Consider the following 18,469-nt stretch of genomic DNA (forward strand, 5'->3'; position numbering starts at 1 on the left):
ATTGTCAATGGCTGGAAGAGCATTAAAACATCTTGAATTGGAGTTCAAAACGCTGGGAAGTCACAGGTATTCATGGGATAAACTTCATGTGGTAAAAGATTAAGCATACCCGTAGGACCCTTACACCACATAACAATGTTTGCTCTGATCTTAGAAGAGCCCTAGTGATACTCAGAAGTCATTATACACTTCTGCTAAGTAATCCATAACATTTTGAAACTGAAAACACTAGACTTACTGTGGACAAAATAAAATACCAACAGATATGTATATTTGAAATCAATGTTACCACAAGATGTCACTCTAAACTTTATTTAGAGAAAGCGTTTGACTACAACTTTGAAGAGATCAAAGTTACTTTTTTCCAAGTATATTTATTTTCTTTCAAATTGCATTTACAAAACTTAAAACATAAATTAATTGCTTATAAGGAAAAAACAACTAAACAAACATGAGAAATACAGTCCACCACACCAAAACTCACTGGTAAATCCTCAGAAGGCAGGCTGGGTATGAAATGATGACGAGAACAAAAACAGAGCAGTCTTTTGGTTTTAGAGGTTAAAGAAGAAAAAGCATGAAGTTACAGTTCTATATTGCAGTTCAACACTGGAGATTAAAAATAATTCAAGAAAAAGCAAGACCTGGGAGAAAATATCTAGTACACAGTGCAACTCTGTATCTATCCCTCTATCTCACTGTAATCAGGTCGGATTTGTCCTGCTACCTAATTCCTATCTGTTTTGAAATATACTCCTCCACAACAATTCCTCCTACTACCTGCAGGTACTTGGATTCTGGGAAGACAGTGAATCACCTAACAAATTCCCTGATGAAAATGAGCATTCATATGTATGAATATCTATGAATATATATAAATATATATGTTAAAATAGGAAATTATATCATGCATGTGTATATATATATGTGCATGTATATATATACATAATATTGTGAATATATGTAAGTTGTTTGTAAATATAGATATATATGTAACACCAGAATTTTGGTGGGAGAAGGCCACAAGGGCACTCTTGAGCCACATCTCCATCTATCTGTGGTGGAGGCAGAGGACTGGCTCAGGGTGTGCAGCAAGGCAGTGGCAGAGCCAGAATGTGGAATTGAGTCCTCCGAGCAAAGCCTCTCCAACACCATCTGCTCTGACATTCCCATTATCAGTAGGACATTGAAAATGATGGTCATCCCAAACACAGTACCTCCAAGAAATATGACTTCAAAATATTTATTTTGCAGAAGAAAAACATCTAATTAATCTAAACCATCTAACTATTGGGATACTGGGACAAAAACAAGATCTAAGAGAAAGGAAAAGGTACCTTTGGTAGTGTCAGCATCTCCATTAGCTCAAGCAGCAAAGGCTGGTGTGAAGTGTCCAACAGTTCTGACCTTGCTTTTAAACATGCATGTTATCAATATCATCACACAATGGAATTTGTGATGAGAAGCTCTTTTTTCTATCCTTAAAGTCTAGGAAATCACCATGTAAAATTAACTTCAAAACACTGATAGGGTTGTAAAGGTAACTCCCCAAGTTAGAAAGTGTCACAATTTAAGTATATGGTTACATACCATTTCTCTCTCTGCTCTGACACTTTATTCAGTATACTGAATGGGCTTGCTCTGGTGAAGCTGTCTGAACAACCTTTGAACCATTTATCTCAGGAGATGAAAGGCTGAGAGTGGTAAGAAGACTTCTTGAAGGTTCTTTAGTTTAAGAGCATTAAATGCCACCTCAGGAATTAGATCCTACCTCTGACCCCTACAGAGAGTCTCAGTGATGGTTGGGAAGTCACGTACACTATACTTTTCCAAAATCATCACCCATCAGATGATCCTCATGTTTTAAGTGCCCAAAATGAGACATTGGGACAGCCTTGCTCCCTGTTGCAGCTGGAGCTGTGGTCAGACATTAAAAGTGGTGTACGTGGTGATTTATCAGGTCAGAATTGTCTCCAATCAGGCCTCTAAAATAAGTAGATATTTTTACCTCTATTTCTCAGGGCTTCAGTATCACCTCCGTAGCACAGAACTACAGTCACCTCATCACACAGTAAATAACAACAGGAAAGCAATGGATTAAATAATACTTGCTCATGAGCTGAGTCCTGCCCCTTCTGCACGCTGAATGAAGCAGGATTTTTGAAGGAAAACAGTTTGAGGTCAAATAAGTAAGAAGTATCACAGTGTATGTATGTACAGGAATTGAACTCAGTTCACAGAAGCTACCTTAGTTACAGCACTGCCCTACCTCTGACCACAGACCTAATTCTCTTCTTTTCACATTGTTTTGAAATACCACATCATTTCTGTGTAACATAACAGAATTCTAATTATTATAAATGCTGTTTTCTATTTCTAATGCCTGGGATTTTATGCAATAGTGCCTTAATCAACTACATCAGCAGAAATTCAAAACCACACAACTATGATGACAAAATGGAGACAGGAAAGAACAAATGAAAGACATAAATTCAGTCTTCTATGAAAAGAGCTCATAATTATCTCAGTGACAGATCAGGGTGACAGAGCACAAACGTAGTCACAAGAAATGGACCACACGACAGAATAAACAGACAATGGGAATGAACAACACAGCCTACAGTACTTCTTGTCAAGACATATTTTAATACCCAACAGAGCTCCAAAGTACAGAATCATACCTGAGAAGTTTGAGATAAATACGATGCCCACAGTTACCTGATACTATATATATATTTATATAAGTATTTTATATATGTATATATAGAGACAAATATATACATATATGTATATGCAGAATTAACTAGTTTACTTTCATGCACCTTACTATTCAGTGCTCAATCTCAAGTGCACTTAAATCACTTAAATCAGTGTTTGTCACTGACTCCTGAGATACTGGAAGCACAGGGTTAAGAGTCCTGAGATTCCAGAAGAGCCACAGAGGTGGCACCAAGCAACACATTTGGCTCACTTATAACAGCTTTGAAAACGGTAAGGTATAACACTCTTCAAGGCTAAAATATTTCTGTGATTTCAAAATTACCGTGCAGCTTCTTAAAAAGTTATATTCACTAAACAAAAACCACATCACAGACTAGCCTAAAATGACTCCACAGACCAAACCATTAGAGAGGGAGAACAGTTCTGCTATTTTAGAGACAAAAATAAACATTGGGATTACTGGTGGAACAGCTTGCTCCAGATTATTTTCTTCCATTTTATTAGTAGATGTATAAACTGTATTAGCAAGATATAAATCCAGTCTTTCTTTATTTAATGCAAAATCATCTCATTGTTCTTTTATATTCCCTCAGCTTGAAAAAGGACAATACATTATTCAAAATAAAACCAGATTATCTAAATGCATCTCTTAATAATTTGTCTCTAGCTCTCATCACAAACCAGTAATAAAGGGCTATCCCTATTTAATGCAAAGAGAAAGAAAAGCTTCACACTGGGATGGCAGCCACACAGCAACAGCTGCTGCAACAGCATTTTATTAATTCTAATTATACATTAAATCCATATGGCCAAGACACACACACACTACAGGAACAAAAAACGGCTTTTATTCCTTGCTGGATATTGAAAACTAACAAGCTCAACAATTATCACACTGCTCATATTAAAAACTCATCTTAAAAATGGTTTATTTCCAATGCACTGCTTTTGCATTTTGAATGAGGAAGGTCCACAAAGCTTCTGAATCCTTGTCTGAGATGTAAATGCTATCATTCATTGGTTAAACGGCAGCAAAGCACGAGCAGAGGGTTGCATGAGGATTACAAGTGATTATGTACTACCTAGGTTGTAACAGTGCTGTAAGCGGTTTCTTCATGTACACAGGCTCAGAATCCAACTACAGACCTGGGCTGGGATTCTGTATTTTTCAGAGTCCATCAGCATTCATATCCAGCATTTTTGTGCAATTCTTTAAGGAAAAGGTCAACATCAAGGATGAGATCCCAATCCACATTCCCACAAACGTAAGAGGTTGAGGTCTCTTCTGGTAATTCACAAGCTTTTAATATTTAAATTATTTCAAACAAAAAACGATTTGGGTACCCACAGAGGACTCCCATATCTTCGCACACATACCTCCTCTCAAAGTGGAAAATAACCAGATTACTTTAATATTAAGTTGTTGTGGGAAGGCTACTCACATCTCCAGGTTGGCCAGCAAGAACAGTGAGCACCATGCCCTGGCTCTGTTTGCTCCTCATCAATAACCAGTAAGGCATCACTGTAACACCCAATAAGTTCCAAAGGCAAAAGCAATTCTGAGATTTTCGGAGATACAGGAATATTTCAGCTCCTCCATCACAGACACAACTAAGAAAGACTGGGTAACATTTCAGACCTCAGTGAAACTCCCCTCTCTGGATATCTTCACCGTGATTTCCCTATAGTAACGTGATGTCTGTCTTTCCTGCATGTGCATCCATCTGCTAGCTCTCACCAGCTAACTTTGAACCCTCTGCCCAATGTCAATGCAACTTGACAGAAGTGAGGAAGCCTCACCTTCACCAAAGGATCTGCAGATACCATGGGGTGGGGAGAGTTAGAAAAGCCAGAGAGAAATGACGATAATGCAGGGGAAATTGCACTGCCATGGAAGCAAAAATAGCGGTGGGTCAAAATCCACTGGAAGCCAGTTACATTAGATTTTTTCTTTTTTTTTTTTTGGAACAATTGGTTCACTCTGTGTGACCAGACTTTCACTGAAGAACCACAAGAGTTAGATCCTCGAGCTGGCTGCAATCCAGCCCCCAGCTCTTAAAAAAAAAAAAAAAAAAAATCACACAGCTTCAAACCATTCCGAAGATCTAGCACGGCTACCTTTAGCTCTTTTGAGAGAAAGAGAAAATTTGCTTACTAAGAGAATTGGACTTCAAGAATAAAAGCAGCTGCAGCTGTCTTCAGGCAAAACAAAAGCTGCCCTTGAATTTAAATTTCAGTTCTGCTGTAATTTATGCTGCAACAAAGAAAGATGCCAGTTTGGGAAAGTAGGACTCTGTGTGAAGTAATAACAGGCTTTCCCATTGTCGGAGATGTCATATGAGCGCCTCTCAAATGTGACAGACACTGAAGAGGTTTTGCACATTTCTTTTGCTCCTCAACATTTGTAACAGTCAGGGAGGGTTTCAATATTTTTAGATACAGCTATTGAAGAATCTTTATTCCTCAGTCAGGGTAGGTCTGAATATAAATCTCTGGAAGAATCACTCCAACACATGATCCAATGCAAGCAAGTCAATGGGAGTTTTTTTCTTTGACTTTGTGAATGCTGGACTCAGGCCCTCGGCGAGAGGATTGCCTAATGTCCCTGGGCCGGACACAGGCTTGGCTGCATGGGATTAACTCCTGAGGAATTCAGTGTTGTTACAGGAGTTGAAATAGCCTGACATGATCAGAAACCAGCTCACTGAGATTAAGTCTAGAGAACAATGACACACGAGATCAGTGACCTTACATTCACGAGCACTGGAAGTAGTTAAGCACACTGAACACATAAGCGGGCTAAAAACATCTAACAAGAGCAAGCTTGGCAAGTATGAATAGATAACACCCGGTTGTGCTTTTCTATTGAAAAGTTTCCCAGTACAGCAATTCATTTAATATCCTTTTGGTCCCTGAAACACTGACACAATAAGTGCTGAAACATGCTTCTCCCTGAAAATTGAGAAAGCTTGGTACTAGCGAGGGCCACCAACACCTTAGAAAGGTTATTGTCAATCACGTTCCTCATTTTGATATCCTTAACTCTAACAGCTTTAGCAGGACCCTTGTGAAATTTGGTGTTGCCTTGTTTTCTGTGATGCCATGAATGTCAAATCTTAGGTTCGCTCAAAGGAAAAAGTACAAGAGGTCTTGGTGGTTGTGGAGAAAAGCCTGAAAATATGACTGCAGTTTTTCTTAAAGACAGATCATAGAAGCAGACAGTAACAACCTGCAGTATTTTATAGATTATTTCTATGCCTTTTGTGCAAATCTCACAAGCCTTTTAACACCAAAGGCCAGCGTTACCATGTATGACTAGCACTGGATTTCTGAGGTGTTACATGATCCTGACTTTGACATCTACAATTGTTCCTCAACACCTATTTTGGTTCAAGCTTCATCTCCAGCCCAGGACTGTGTTGCAGGTCTCCTACTTTTCTCACCATTTATCCTGCTATTCACAGATCTATTCCCCAGTCCTGACCCACACCCTTCCCTCCAGTCTCAAATTTCCTTGTATCACTATTTAAAAGGATTTTTCTTAAACACAACACGCTTAAACAAATTCCTTGTCTTTCCATTAATTGCCTCTATATTCTTCTCTCTATATGGTCAACAGCATAATTATTATTCTCAGCATTAAGGCCTAGAAATGGAGGGACTTTTATATCATTATTCTTAGTTGACATGCATGGCTACATCTATCAAAATCTTTCTCATTTTTCATTCTTAGCATTTTCCTTTTGTGACAGGGTCATGTTTCATTGCTCCTATGATAGGTTCCTCCCCAGTTTCTTTTATATCTAAACTATCCTGAAATTTAACCATTGCTCTAAGTGCAAGGGGAGTTTCAGTCCCAGCTCACAGCTTTGTAGACACACAAGTCAATCAAACTAAGACAAATCTAAGCTCTTGAGTGGCTTCATGCTTACTATGCTAAATGTTTGCATTTGTCAATGGCTATGCTATTTTTCAATAGATATGTACATCCTAAAATAATTAAGAGCAAAGGGGGACTTGCTTTGGCTCTCTTAAATGTCTGTACTTTTTGTCCTACTTATATACCCCATCTGTCCCATAGCACTCTCCAGTAACATGGAGGATCACAAGATATAAGTAGATTCCTGGAAGTCTGGATACTAATATAACACTATTGAGTTATACTGCCACTTAATTTATACAAACTTTTAATAGAAAAGCAGTATGTGACTGCAGAAGAATAGTCTGTCTTCCTTTTTTCACTTGGTTTAAAAGACATTATCGCTCTTTTAAAATGGATTGTTATAACAGGCCTTATTTAAAAGTGAGCTGAATGAGGTAAAGAGTCTAAAAAATCCCTCTTACTAAAACCGCAAAATTGTAGCCTAAGTCTCTAAATACATGCTGTGGCACAGATGACCAGTAAATTCTGTAATCCTTACAGTACTGTCTACTACAGCAATTTTTAAGACAGGCTTAAAGATGTAAGACATCCACATTATTTTGCAGTTATGGTACAACACCATTAGAAAAAAGAAGATGATGCAGATTTCAATTGAAAATATGACATTTTAAAATTCAGGCAAAGTTACGCAAGCATGAGAAAAAACCGTAAGACATGGCTTCAAAGTCCTCAGGAAATACGTCATCCACTGCAGATTGGGTTTATCTGAATTTTAGAAAAACCTATCGAGATTAGTTTTTACCTAATACTGCATAAGATGATTACAGCTATTTGTGGCACTTTAATTCCTGCTAGAAACAAAATGATGTTTTATAGGAAGTATCTACAAAAAAAACCCAACCCTGACATAAACCTCTTTCATCCTTTCTCATTCCACAGAACGGCCTTCTAAGCTGTTAAGTCATGCAATTTTCTTAATGAAATGAAGGCTAGACAAATATAGAGCAGAGGTTTTTAGAAATAAATTTTACTAAACTATGTATTGCATTATAAAAACTGATTAAATTTCATAAAGAAGTACAAAAATAAATGTTTGGTCATCTTGACATATCCAGGTGTCTATTATTACTCTCTTTCATGGTTTTCCTTTTCTATCTCTGCACAATGCCTCCAAGATGCCCCCTTATGAGACGATCCCAACGAATGAGGCATTTGGAGTTCTGTAGGTTTCACTTCCTCCTCCTCGCGGGGTTTTAAAAAAATAAAAGTTCACATCAGAACATGTGCTACAATTTGAGAGGACCCTGTGATTTTAATATCACCTAGCTATGGATGACCCTACAAGAAGCAAAAATCCTTAAGAGCGAATAATAACAACAGTTCCTCACTGTGCAAGAGAATTGGTACCATCCTTCTGGTGAAAATAATTTGGAATTATCTAAAGAGTAATAACAGTATCTAACTATGTGTTCTTCCCCTTGCACACTCCTGAAGAGTTTCTCCTCCTCCCTCCTCTTAAGGCTCGATTTTCAAAACGTTGTGTTGGGGCCACTGGAGTGTAAATGGGACTCTAGAGGCTGCAGCTCCACATACTGCTTTGAAAATGTGGCTCTTAGCAACTAACTCAGCTGTAACTAAACACAACAACTCTAACAAGAAGTCCAGTAACAAGAACAGCCCAAAGGGAGAAGGAGATGCTTTTGAATCCGAATTAAAATGTAGGAGGTTAATCCTTCAATAATCCTTCTGTAAATCACTTATACAACTTTTACTTCCGTATCTGTAGTCATTTCTTGCATGTGTGGAATATATGTATGAAAAATATTGAATCCTCATTTTTCTCATGTTACTCCCCCGTTCAGTAGTCAACAATTAATATTTATGAAACACACTGAAGATAAAAATAATCACACGTTCCGTGAGAGCCCAGGTTCAAAGATGGCTGGTTGAATCAAATCACACAAGCATAACTTTGAGAACAAAAGGAACTAGACAACACTAGATTTGACAAGTGCCTCTAATTATAATTATTTTTCTTTATCTGTTCTTGTTATACTCTATTTCAGACATCCTACAGATTTTTTAAGCATTTTGGAAGGTAATAAGAATTGAACACATACTTAAAGGACAATAATGTTTACAACAGCTGAATTTATTTGCAAAGGAATCAAATTCTAATCAAATACTGAAGCTGTAGGAGCTACAAAAACTGAATTTGGCACATAAAATTATGTTAACTTTATGTCTGGTAGGAATGTGCATTTCTGCATCCAGGTTAATGATTCCGTACAAAAACAATACTTTTCATTGGTAGTTACAGCCTAAGTATTCAAAAGGTCAATCAATTCTGGACAAAACCAATGTTTGACAGCTCTAAATGAGATCAAGTTTTGGAAAATGATGACCACTCAGACTCTGAAAATTAAGTCTAATTAAGATTAGGCACTCAAAAATGGATGCTTTCAAGACCATTAGACATTCTGTAAATATAAAAGACAAAGGAACGTTAGCAGTACAGAACTTAAAAAGAGACCAGAAGCTCTGCCTTAGGTATTTGTTTGTGTGGTGGTCTGATTTAGAGGTAAATGGAAGAAACTATGACAGGAAGCTAAAACAGATGTCATGGAAGTGGGTTTTTTTGAAATGCCGATTATGCAAGAACCTCATTATTGATTGTGTAATAACATCATCTGCCACACTTAAAATACTGATGAGAGGTCACTCTTTTGTGAATCCAAAATTTTGTGGTCCAGAATCTAGACCAACCAAATAGCAAACCAAATGTAATAATGAGTGACTTTGAACACGTCTTGCAATCCCCAAATCTCTTTTATAAAAAGAAGCATTTAAGAACAAGGAAAAGACATCCAAAGGCCTACAAATTAAAATGCTATCTAACTTCCGTAACACCACACTCCTCAATCTGTTATTGTGGCAATCAAAAGATTTCATTTATTCTTTGGATTCAACCTTAATGTAGCTGTAATCACTGTTTTATTTGTGGCATATGTAATACATCAACAAATATTGCAGTGTAGCCACACACAAAGCACACGTGTTGTTAGAACACTTGAAGTATTACTTCAAAGTACTGCAGAAGTAAATGTACAGCTAATGTTGCTTCTGTGACTTGTGTGTTTCTTCAGCACATACTTCTATATCCATAGTCATCTTCATAAAAATAACATAGAAGCGTCCCATCTTTTTTTCCTTTTTTTAGTTCAAATCTATTTATAACTATTTGGTAAATACCATTCAATTATGAATCTATTTCCATTTTTGAAGAATACACAGCAATTAAAAATTATGTAGTGTTTATAAAATAAAGCTAATCACTTAAAAGAAGCTGAGAGAAATCACAAGTAAAATAGCATTGACGTTAATTACTTCCATTTGCAGGAAATGTTAGTGACTGGTAACATACATTTTTCATAAATGCTACAGAAATTGTTGAAACTCTTCCTGGACCTCCATCATCTTCACAGTAATAGTGCAGCATTGATGTACTTCTACTTTTATGATATATAATCAAAATTTTTCCCTAACTGCTACTGAGTTTAGCTCTGCAGTGAGCACAATTGGTATTCTGGCTTCACACACCATAACTTGAAGGTACGTGTGCTTCCACAAACATCATTTGTGTCAAGAAATGTGCCCTTCAGACTAGTTGTGCACAAAATGGACAGATGTTTGTGAAGGAATAAAACACCGAGAGGCCAATGCAATGTGAGCAAGAGGGCAGAGGGAAGTAGAGCAAGGGTGATGCACAGTTACTGTCCCCACTTCCCATGACTGGCAGCACAGGCGCAGCACAGCACAAGGGACAACAGCACTGCTACAGCAACCAGGTACGTTCAGGACCTTGAAACCATTATACATAACAACTTATGGAGGTTATTTTATACAAAGTCCCAAAACACCAAGTGCTTGATTTTGACAAATACCATCATTTACAAGGTAAAACGGGGACCTTCAAGTAAATGGAAGAACGACTGAGTGATACGCCAGCATATCTGTTTGAACACTGCAACATCGCTTGAATGGGAACATTCTGCCAAACCTTCACTGTGTTCCTGAGCATTTTTCTTGACTCATTTCCAAGTTTCTTTGGCTGACACTTTTCACAAAAACATAACACAAAAGACACAAAGATTTTAGATGCTACTTCATGCCGGTGAAATCAATGAAACTTCAGCCATTTACCTGTGTGGAGATGGCTTCATACTCAACTTTGCATAAACAGTTATATCCTACTCTGGTTCAGTAACTTCCATTAAACAAAGGAAAACAGCAAGGTTTACAAATAACCATTCAATGCCTTATCCTGCATGAGTTTTTTTGTTACTCTTTCTTACACTATAAATAAGAAAATACCTTGGAAATATCAGGACAATGAGTTTCCCCACAAAGAACCTGGAAGGATCATCTCAACATGCTGTTCCATTGTAAACACAAATAGTGACCAATAAGAAAGTTACTAGGTCTGACCTAGCTCTGGCCTTCATCTAGTATTAAATATTAGTACCTACCTAGTAGTGCCTGAAACAAGCTGCTCTTAAAGATGCCCATCACCTTTCTGATGGCTTTTTTCAGTTGTTGCTCTTCTGGCTTCCTTAGTTTTTTACAATATTCTTCCAACAGCACTAAAGCTCGGTCAGTATCTAAAAACAAACAGTACAAAAAAAAAGTCTTTTATTGGCTCTGGAAAGTACTTAAATGATCAAATATCAACTTCACATTTCTAAAGGCATTGTTCACATGTGTAAGGAACATTTACAACAAATGTTGTCACATTCTGTCATTAGCTGTATGACATAAGCAACATAATGGAGAGATTAACCCAACACCAAACGAGGAAGATTACTGTGTGTCTGAGATATCCCTGCAAAGGGAAAACAATCTTTTGAATGGCATCTACAACAAGTGTCCAGCTTTCATTTATCCAGAACCAGCTGGAAACTATAGGGTTTGGACCAAATCACAATTTGCAGAAGCTACAAAATTGTAGACAATAACCATTACGGATACCCATGCAGAAAAACTGGCCTTAAAACATATTCAGAGAAGACATGAAAGTGTTTGCTTCACATTTGCAGCACTCAATGCTCTGTTCTCTGAATACCAAGTGTGTATCTGAAAGGCAGGTGTCCAAGAGCATGGTTGTTTTTTTCTGTTCCCTCAATACATAAAATTGCTATCTACCTCCGGTAAAAATGAGACTTTGATAGCAGACTTTCATTCATGTGCTGGCTCAAATGTAGCAATCCAGCCTTTCTGTAAGAGTCCAAAGAGAGCTCTGTTTCTCCTGCTGCTATTATCTTTGTGTAGTCATTTGCCAAGAGCATGAGTGACATATAAAATTGTATGAAATCCAAACATCACCATCTTCCATATAAGAAAATAGAGGAAAAAGGAGAATCGGACTTCACCTTTCCTTCTCCCCATCCTAACTAGCTCACAGAAATGTCCACACACATACATACATGACACTGAGACAGCTGCACACATTTGTAATTAGATTGCCATCACGTTTGCAATAATATTACCAAACAGTAAAAAAAACCCAAATTACTAGTTGTAGTGAAACAAGTGCCTCAATATAAATCTCTTACAGTAGAGTTCAATGCAAGCTTCATTACCAGGAGAGGTTCAGACTCTTTAGTTAGATTAAACTCAATAAAGTACTGTAAAAAGGCCTGAAAAGCAAAACAGACTGCTTTTATCATACTTTTTTCTAAATAACTGAAAGAAAATTTCTTTCTTCATTATATAAAAATTAATCATCTTTGTTCATCCAAGGATCTTGAACATGATCCCTATGGCGTGGCCCTTGTGGTGTGACAATTAGATGAGTGCACAGTAGGGGCAGAGACATGACTTGTATTCAGTAAGTTGGTAACATTCTCAAATTAAAAAGGGGGAAATACTTAATCAATGATTAATGTTTAAGAAGATGCAATTTCTCTTCTTTCTCCTCACAGAAATTCTGGCTGGTCACAAGCATTTTATCAGAGAAATAAAAAACATAATGAATAAAAAGGAATGGTATTTAAATGTATATATATATAAGCACACACATATATAAAAATATCACAGAATCATCTAGGTTGGAAAAGACCTTGAAGATCATCCAGTCCAACCATTAACCCAACATTGACAGTTCCCAACTACACCATATCCCTAAGTGCTATGTCGACCCTACCCTTAAACACCTCTAGGGATGGGGACTCCACCACTGCCCTGGGCAGCCCATTCTAACGCCTAACTACCCGTTCTGTAAAGAAATACTTCCTAATATCTAGTCTAAACCTTCCCTGGTGCAAGTTGAGGCCATTACCTCTTGTTCTTCACTTGTTACTTGGTTGAAGAGACTCATCCCCAGCTCTCTGCAACCTCCCTTCAGGTAGTTGTAGAGGGTGATGAGGTCTCCCCTCAGTCTCCTCTTCTCCAGACTAAACAACCCCAGTTCCCTCAGCCGCTCCTCATACGACATGTGCTCCAGACCCTGCACCAGCTTTGTTGCCCTTCTCTGGACACGCTCGAGTAATTCAATGTCCTTTTTGTAGTGAGGGACCCAAAACTGAACACAGTCATCGAGGTGCGGCCTCACCAGTGCCGAGTACAGGGGCAAGATCACTTCCCTGTCCCTGCTGGCCACGCTATTTCTGACACAAACCAGGATACCATTGGCCTTCTTGGCCACCTGGGCACACTGCTGGCTCATGTTCAGCCGGCTGTCAATCAACACCCCCAGGTCCCTCTCTGACTGGCAGCTCTCCAGCCACTCCTCCCCAAGCCTGTAGCGCTGCTGGGGGTTGTTGTGGCCCAAGTGCAGCACCCGGCATTTGGCCTTATTGAAGCTCATACAGTTGGCCTTATCCCACTGTCCATATATATATATAATATATATATCACATATATATGAAGATTAGGGAGCATTTTAGAGCAGTGTAGACATTTATACAATGAAGGAGCTCACAGTTCTCTTGCTGCAATCCCACCTTGAGGGGGTCTCCAAGAGGAGCTCCTTCTTTCTCTAAGAGCTGTCCCTGGGGCAGGTAAGGGTTAGGCAATTGACTTGTTTTCACCTAAAGCCAGTAGCACACTTTAGGACCCACTTAGAACCTACAGAGTGAGAGATCAGCTCTTTTAAAGGCCAGGTCACAACACCTGGGCTGGGCTCCCACCACAGATCACCCAAATCAGAAGCACAGCCTCGAAACAAAGTTCTGGGTCCAAGTGGGATATGGTTAGGATATTCCCAACAAATGGTTGGGAATAAAGAATTAATTCTACATGTGAGCTCAGCTTCTTTTGCCTTGAAAACCCCAATCATATCACACCTTTCGCTGACCTTATGACTGTGTCTGACACCCTGTGATGCCTGTGGTTTCATTTATACACTGATAGTTCTGGCTGCCCTCAATAAAATAATTAGTTAATACCTTAAAGCATCTATTGGAATCAGGCATTCACCTTCCTCCCAGTACAGCCAGGCATATGCAATGAATACATGATTATTTATATTGAAGTGAAGTAGCAGACACTGGTGCAAAACCACTGCAAAGTATCCAGTACTGAGGACACTTTTCAGAAGTGGACTATCTGAGAAATCAGGAAAATGAGATTCCACACCAGAGAGATGCCCTACCACTCTCTGAGTCACATGGCGAAGCATGCTGACATCCCCTCCTTCATTAATCATTCCTTCCCTAAAGTGTATGGTTCTTATTTTAAAAAACAGCTGCAAAAAGTAGCATCCTCTGTGGGCATGAGCAGAGTTTTTATTTTCACTTAGATTATTACTTTTCAATTCATCAAGATGAAAAAAGCCTGCTTCCAGTTGACCCCAAAACAGTCCTAAACTACAAACTGAACAACCACCAGCAGAGCACAGTTCTAGTGTTAAATCTAAATCCTGACTAAATCCCAGATCAAGTCATTATCTTCCTGTCTAATTTTCCTCTCTAGCTTTAATAGGATACATTCATTTTTACTCTCTCCCTAAGCTCCTGCATGGAGTGGCAGCTTTTTCCCGTACAGTTGCACTCGATAGCAGTGTATCTAGTTTTCCAAATAACCTGTGGTGGGTTGCATGTGCTGGGAGATCCAGTCACCCCCAAGGCTGCCCTGCTTTTGTTGAAAGCCACCGCTGATGTCCTGGTATCAACTGGAAACATTTCTTGACCAAGAGTATTTCAGCATGTCAGGGAGGGGGCTGTGTAACTACTGCTGCTGGAGCACTCCTGAAAAGCTGAGGGGTTTACGAAGACTATTCGAATCTCCAGTCATTTTGGCACTAGATTAGGCTTTCAAAAAAGTAATTTTCAGCCTTTTTGATGAACTTTACGGGTTATAAACTACTTGGGGGAACTAGATCTTCATATGGATTTGTACAGTATTTAGCACGATGGGGCATAATCCTGTTCAGCACTGCCACACAACATTCATACCTCTGCACAACAATCAAACAAATACGAAATAATACAATAATATGGCAAGTCTGAAGAATACCAAGTAAGCTCTCCAAGATAATAACCATCTTCAAGTCCCAGTTATACCCAAAGCAGATGAGGACAACCAGCACTTTGCCTTTGGGGGCTGTCTGACAGCTACAAAGCTTAATATTTGGCTGCAAGAACTGACTGCCCGGACTGCAGCCCAATAGTCAAATAAGAACCATATTCCCTGCCACCCAAATTAAACCAGTTTCCGAAGCTGAATTCTCACACATTCTTCTCATCAAGAAGAATGGCAGACTGGTGGTTTTCATGAAAGACTGGATCACTGTATGTATGGTATTACAATATCCAATGGAGCACACAGTTAAATTTTTAGCAGCCAAAATAAGTCCTGTACCTTACAGTCAGAGTATATTATAAATACAACCAAAAAACCCTTTGTTCTATGATACCACTATTCTTCAGTGCTGATACCAAAACCAAATTCGAGTAAGATCACAAATCCACTGAACACACAATTTAATATCCCAAGTTGTGGGCCTCCATGTTGATCCTGAGTAGGTTCTTTGCTAACAAAAGAAAGACCACTGAAAGTCAGTGTCAGCTGTGCCCCACAAGGTCTATTGGACATAGTTTTAGTTTTTCTTACTGTTTCTTTGCATATTATGACACTTTTTAAATTGATCCTATTGGCTTTGAAATATGACTTTGACAAGAACCATTCAGAAGATACAATCCTACAAAAACTCACATATATTCTACATAGTATATGTATTACTGTTTTGTTTAAATAAATCATACTCAGAACATCTTAATGCAATAATAAGAAAAATTTCTTTGAGGATAAAACAGCTTTTAGGGTCCTACAGTATCTTGTCCAAGAAGTTATCAATTAATCCAAACTGATAATTCTGTAAATTTTATTACTTTATCACTCCATAATTTTTTAACTTGTTCATAAATGTTTGTGGTTTATGTTACTGATCAGGGAATGGGCAATTGCTACAATACAACAAATCAGAGATATGTGATACTGAAACAAAACTGTACATCAATGGCTTTGTTTACTGGATTTCTTTGAAAAACTTCCCCCCCCCCCAACAATCTACCACACATGAAATTATTTAATTTTTTTTTCTACAGAAGGAGTCTCTGCTTAATGTAATGTACTGATCTATGTAAGAATCAAAAAAAGGCAAATCCTTTCCTTAGAATTATTCTAGATGTCATCATTAGAGAATAATCCACACTTTATAGTCCCCACACTATACAGACACACTTTTATGTAATATAGTTTTTTAAAGCTTTGTAAGTAGACAGTTTAGTATAGAGCTAAAAAACATGTTGGGGCAATGCTTATACATCTGAGGAAACAAATAATAAAATTATATAGAAAATTCATTGTTAATACAACCCAAGTTATATTTTAACAAAACGTAGCTTCAGTATAACTTACAGAGGAAGAAGTTTTCCAGGGATACTGTCAACAAGAAATGAAGCCATACATATAAGCAGGTACAAAGAAATGTGTATTATATATCAGGAGAAATTAAATTCTCATCAATGAAAAATCGCTTCCTAAAGCATTGCTCTTAAAATGTAAGCTACACATATGAAAGACTAAATGTCATAATTACACATATTTAAAAGAAAGGAAATTCTGCAATTAATTTATCATCCACTTTGATAAAATGATGCCAAAATCAATTAGCTACTTCTCAGGATCCATATCTGAGATCTGGATGCCACTTGCAATACTAACCAGTACTTGAAAGCAGAAGGATTCCCTTCCTCTTCTGGTTTATTTCTGGGTCTTTGCCATGGTCCCATTTTTTGCAAGCAATTTTAGAATCACTGAAACTCCATATAGGCATGGAGACACAGAAAAATGTGAGCTTCAGTAACAGGTGGGCACTCTGCTTTTGAATACATGAATGTGTTTAGGTGACTGGAAATCTTCTGGGAGGTATGTACACAAAAACTGAGTTATGTGCTTACATGGTGCAGGTGCACGGTGCTTCTGAGGACACCCATACAACTGCTGAGTAAAGAAAAGCACGTAAATGCTGTCAAATTAAAATGTCATTATTTTAAGTACACTTTACACTGGTCTAAACAACTACACAGCTGCAGCACTCTGGAGAAACAAGCTCCATGGTGTACTTTGAAATACCTGTACATTAGCTTGACCGTATAGACTCAGTGTTCAACTATTTACTATAGTTTCTGTAATTAGATGAACTCAAATGGCATGTAAGTGAAGTCCAATCCTGCTGCCCTCAGTAAATATAAGTAAATAGTTGACCAAAATATAAACAACCCTGGGAGTTGTGCTTGCTTGAAGGCAGCAGAATTGGACTTCACTTACACACCATTTGAATTCATCTAACTATAGTTACTGCAGCATTTAAAGTACAGGACTGGTAGAGTTGAAGCACTGCAGCTCTGCTGGTGTGGAGACAGCTGTGTTGATTAAAAAGTCTTTGATACGTACCATGCCTTCATATGGGACAGAGGATGACACAGTTGACGCAACATGATGTCTATGGGAACAGCTATAGGATATGGGAAGCGGTTTTCTTAAATATCTCCCAGATGTTATTCAAACCATTTACCCTTTAGATGAACTAAACATATTAGATCTGAAGATAATTTAGGAATATCTATGAATTTCAATAATTAAATTGAAAAAGATTTGACTAACAGAAATAACTGAAACTATACAAGAAAGATAAAACTTGATTCAAAACCAGTCTCCAAGAAGCTCCATTTTCAAAACTCCTCCAACCGGGGTATGTTGAACTCAAAACAAAGAAACAGATGATGGAAGCACCAGATAATTCAGGCAGATGTAGTTACATACCTATTTTCAAGCCCTTAGAGTTCCTTCTGGCCACAATAAAGTCATATAGGCTGAACTCTATATGGACCCATATACAATACTGCTCAGGACCGATCCCTGGTTTTGTGGACAAATTGCTATGCTTTGAACACCCGCAAGCCTGCTGAGAGCTCCTGCTGCCTTCCACAGGGGTATGATCCTGTCACCCAACTCCTGCTATGAAGCAAGGCAGATCAGAAGATGGAGAGAAAAAAAGCAAATATGATTCCAAACTCAGCAAGAACTGGAAACTTCTGCCTTGCACATGCAAGAAATCACAGGCAGCCGGTTAACAGTGCCTTGCACCAGCACAAGGTAGATAGGCAGTCACAACACCAAGCCTACAACAGTCTGTTGGTAAGTTTAGGATCATACTTGCATTTCTTTCTTCCCATTGGCATCAGAGTTTGTGAACAAAAAGACTTTTGGGGTGCAACAGTATGGAAGAATGTTGACTTAAATGAAAAATATTATTGTTTCATCAGTCAGAGATGTTTAACAGTAGTTGAGATCTAACCCTAA

At 38.1% G+C, this 18,469-nt stretch overlaps 1 protein-coding gene across 11 annotated transcripts in view; it reads right to left on the reverse strand.

Annotated features, from left to right (window-relative positions):
* The window catches only part of DLG2 (discs large MAGUK scaffold protein 2), a 1,053,560-nt gene that overhangs the window by 1,023,145 nt on the left and 11,946 nt on the right, over nucleotides 1-18,469 (reverse strand). For all 11 annotated transcript variants that reach the window (XM_074816343.1, XM_074816342.1, XM_074816341.1 and 8 more), the window contains one exon: nucleotides 11,134-11,265. In XM_074816343.1, coding sequence (XP_074672444.1) covers nucleotides 11,134-11,265 — 132 coding nt within the window. The remainder of the gene's footprint in view (nucleotides 1-11,133; nucleotides 11,266-18,469) is intronic.

Source organism: Strix aluco, chromosome 2, assembly GCF_031877795.1.
Source record: "Strix aluco isolate bStrAlu1 chromosome 2, bStrAlu1.hap1, whole genome shotgun sequence".
Taxonomy (NCBI): domain Eukaryota; kingdom Metazoa; phylum Chordata; class Aves; order Strigiformes; family Strigidae; genus Strix; species Strix aluco.